Source organism: Urocitellus parryii, chromosome X, assembly GCF_045843805.1.
Source record: "Urocitellus parryii isolate mUroPar1 chromosome X, mUroPar1.hap1, whole genome shotgun sequence".
NCBI classification, from domain to species: domain Eukaryota; kingdom Metazoa; phylum Chordata; class Mammalia; order Rodentia; family Sciuridae; genus Urocitellus; species Urocitellus parryii.
In genome coordinates, this window is record NC_135547.1 from 102,668,590 (window position 1) to 102,672,271 (window position 3,682).

At 42.7% G+C, this 3,682-nt stretch overlaps 1 protein-coding gene across 1 annotated transcript; it reads right to left on the bottom strand.

Annotated features, from left to right (window-relative positions):
- Positions 1-1,464: 1,464 nt before the first annotated feature.
- LOC144250711 (melanoma-associated antigen B16-like) lies at positions 1,465-2,520 on the bottom strand. Its single transcript, XM_077793663.1, has one exon. It carries the CDS (start codon positions 2,518-2,520, stop codon positions 1,465-1,467), a length of 1,056 nt encoding a protein of 351 aa, XP_077649789.1.
- Positions 2,521-3,682: the final 1,162 nt, after the last annotated feature.

Genomic DNA, 3,682 nt, shown 5'->3' on the forward strand with positions numbered 1-3,682 from the left:
GAGAAAAGTGTTAACTGGTCTAGACACCCTGGGCAGAGTTATTTTTCAAGGAACCCTAGAAGAACTGTAGGTAAATGAAGTTTTCAGACACCTCTTGAATTGTGTTTGAATCTTATTTCAAACTTCCTCCTTAAAGCCTGATTTAAGTTAATTGGCTAAAATATGCTTCTTTCTATAGTTGAAGAGTCATTAAAGTGTAATGAGAAGAGAAATAAATTAAGAGATAGAGGTTTGACTCCAGGTGGAAAGTATGAAACAGTAAGCCCTAGATAATTCAGAGGTCTAGGCCCAGAGTTCATGTACCAAATATATGAAATTGGGCACAATCACAAGCCCTCTGAGCCTGAATGTCTTTGTAGGTGAATTTGGTTTGGTAAGTCCTATACTCTAGGATTATTGCAATGTATATAAATATATGAAGCACATGGAAAAATGCCCAGAGTATCTTAGGACTTTATGAACAGCAATACTTGTCTTGATTATGTTGACCCCATATCCTTCCACACTCAGAGACAAGTGTTCCTCAGCAAGTAAAAATTCATAAAATATTTCTCTTTGGTATTTGATTTACGTGTATCTGGTGTCTTCAACGGTTGGATATAATTCAAATGTAGGAGTCCAAATTGTTCCCCTTACTGACACAAGACCTGTGATCTAACCTCCATTTCTTCATTCAAGGAAAACCTTTAACTGAAAAACTCATGTGAACTGCTCACAACTTACTCATGTCTTATTTTTACTTGTCCTCTAAGGAATACAAGATCCTGTCATCATTCCTATGATATTATTGTTCTTATACTAAAATTCTATGGGGACATCCTGAGTCCTTTTCATCTTAGCATCAACATTATGACTGCAGTATTTTCCAAACAGCAGGTTTACAGTTCAGGTTTTGGAGTAAATGAACCAGTGAGCATGGTACTAATTTTATTTAGATTTATTTCCATTATACCTAGAAAGGGCTAAGCAATACATGTATAAGCCATTACAGTTTACACAAAAAGAGACTGAAAGAAATAAGCCAACATTGAATCTTAAAATTTATTTCTTACAATTGATAAAAACTATATGAAACCCAAGTTCTTTCAAATTACCAAAGAAATTTTTAGAGAAATGCACCTTATCCATGTTATACTTCAGATCACAAAATAAATGTATGGTTTCCAAGTATGTTTAAAAAGGTGTCAAAGGACATAGTACTCAACCACATAAAACTGCATTAAATGTATGACCAATGTCATTTGCAATTTAAGATATTTCAAAGTGAAGCATTATTAAACAACATTTGAATGATAAAAACATCAAAAAATAAAAGAATGAATTATCAATTTATGCACACAAAATAGGAACACAGGGATGATATAGTCTTTTCCTTTCAAGCCTACGTTTTCCCTGGAGCCATACACTCTTTCAGCACTAAACACTGGCCTTGAACACTACATGAAGGAGCTATTTCTGACTTTACTAGATGCTGGAGGAGCTGTCACCCATGGCACTGGAACTGGCAGTGGCCAAGGAACTGGAGGCAGACTCAATTGAAATTCTGGCCAGTGCTCTCTCCTCTTCTTCTAGCAGAGCTTCCTCATACTGAGCTGAGAAATCACGTGGGTTGGTTCCATGAACCTTGGCCAAAAACTCGAGGACTTTCATCTTGCTGGTTTCGGCATGGGCTCTTGGGCCCCACTGGAACTCATACTGCACTGGATCACTGTTGGCCACCTGGTGGTACTCCAGGTACTTTTCATTCACAAAATCATGGGCGATGAGCTGCCTGGCATCCCCGAAGATGAAGTGCTTCTGATCACGATGGATCCCCGTCATTTTCAGCACATCCCAGATCTCCTCTTCAGTGGCACGGTTACCCTTCATGAAGATCACACCCAGCATGAGTATCAGGAGCCCCGTCTTGGGTATATTCTCTTCATCACTAAGCATCCCATCGTAGGTGAGGCCCAGCTTGATGGAGAGGCCATAGCACTGGTTGATGGGATCCATTTCCTTCACATCAAGGCCAAAGACCATCTCCAGGCGCTCAGAGGCCCGCAGGAGGATCTCACAGAAGCGGACCTCATCATCTTCCATGATGAACTTCAACATATCTGCCTTTCGGGCTGGCTCTTTCATTTGATACTTGAGCAGCAGGAAATTCACCAAGAAAGCCACTTTCTCATCCAGAGCACTTTTGGGCACATGCTCGGGGTCTGCCACCATCGCTGAGGTGTTTGGAACACTCTCCTCTTCTTTGCTGCCAGAACCTTCACTGGACTGGATCAAAGAGGGGGCCATAACGGCAACAGGAGAGGAGCAGGAATTCTGAAGATCCTCAGGAGTGCTGGGTGTGCTGGGTGTTAGAGCACCAGGAGACTCACTCAGGTTGCCAGGCATCAGAAGCTGGGAGGAGGAGGTAGAGGGCGCCTCCACAGTCCCTGACACCTGTGCAACCTCTGGGCCCTGGATCTCACTGAGGATCAGAAGGTCTTCACCATGGGTGCCTTCTTGACTCTTCTGATGCCCAGGCATGACGACTCCTGTGATTGGCAGTAGGCAGAAGTACAGAAGGATGAGTGTGCAATGGAGAATCAAAGCCTAAGGGATAGAGAAAGGTATCAGTGTCAGCTGATAAACTGGACTGAACTGGCTCTGATGGAATGCAATGAGAGTGGATTTTCCTATGAATGGTGCTGTGAAGACCCACAAGCCTGTCATGGTATCTGGGTCCATCAAGAACCTGAAGGTGGAAGTGGGACTCCTCCTCGGGGGAAAGCTAGAGAATCCTCAGGGTTCTGGTAGACAGTTAGAGTTAAGCTCTATAGAACCCATTCTGTTTGAACATAGTGCCACCCGTTAATGGCCACAGGGCCATAATTTTTTATTTTATTTTATTGGTACCTTTTAGTTACACAGGACAGTAAAATCCATAAATTTGAAATCCTATAAGGCTCGTGCCACCTCCTCTCTGATAGTCTGAGCCTGCCCTTCTAAGACCAAAGTCATACCTCTTAAGTCAATTGAAGAGGAGTGGAGGTATGTCCCCAAGAACCCCCAAATGAATGTTCCCATAGCTGACAGCAGGGGCTAAATTCTGTGGACAGGTGTGGGTGGTCTCCTGAGTTCTCAGATGCCTTTCTTTGAATCCAAGCATGTCCTCAGGTACCATCTATTTTTACTAGATGTTACTCATCACATGGAAGCCTCTAATTCTCCTCCAGGAGGAGGTAAGGTATCCCCTTTGTCTAAAAGTGTTGTTCTTGGGCTGGCATTGTGTCTTCATGGTAGAGCACTGGCCTAGCATGTGTGAGGCCCTGGGTTCAATCCTCAGTACCACATACAAATAAATAAAGAAAATAAAGATAGTGGGTCTCACTACAGCTAAAAAATAAATATTAAAAAATAAATAAATAAAAATGTTGTTCTTGGATCCGGTGACTGACAAGAACAGGGCTGGGCTCTTCATGAGTCCTACTCTTCACTCAAGATATCCTTGTCTTGGCTACCTCATCCCCAACCACTGCACTACTAATTACTTCCCAATGCTGTCCCCTCCCCCACAGTGACGGCTCATCTACAGGTCACACTGGAGATGGAAGTAATATATACGAATATACCCAGTATCTTCACCTGGACTCCCTTGAGGCACAAGAGCCCTTTTTCGGCTGAGGTGACACTGCCTATGTCAGACTAA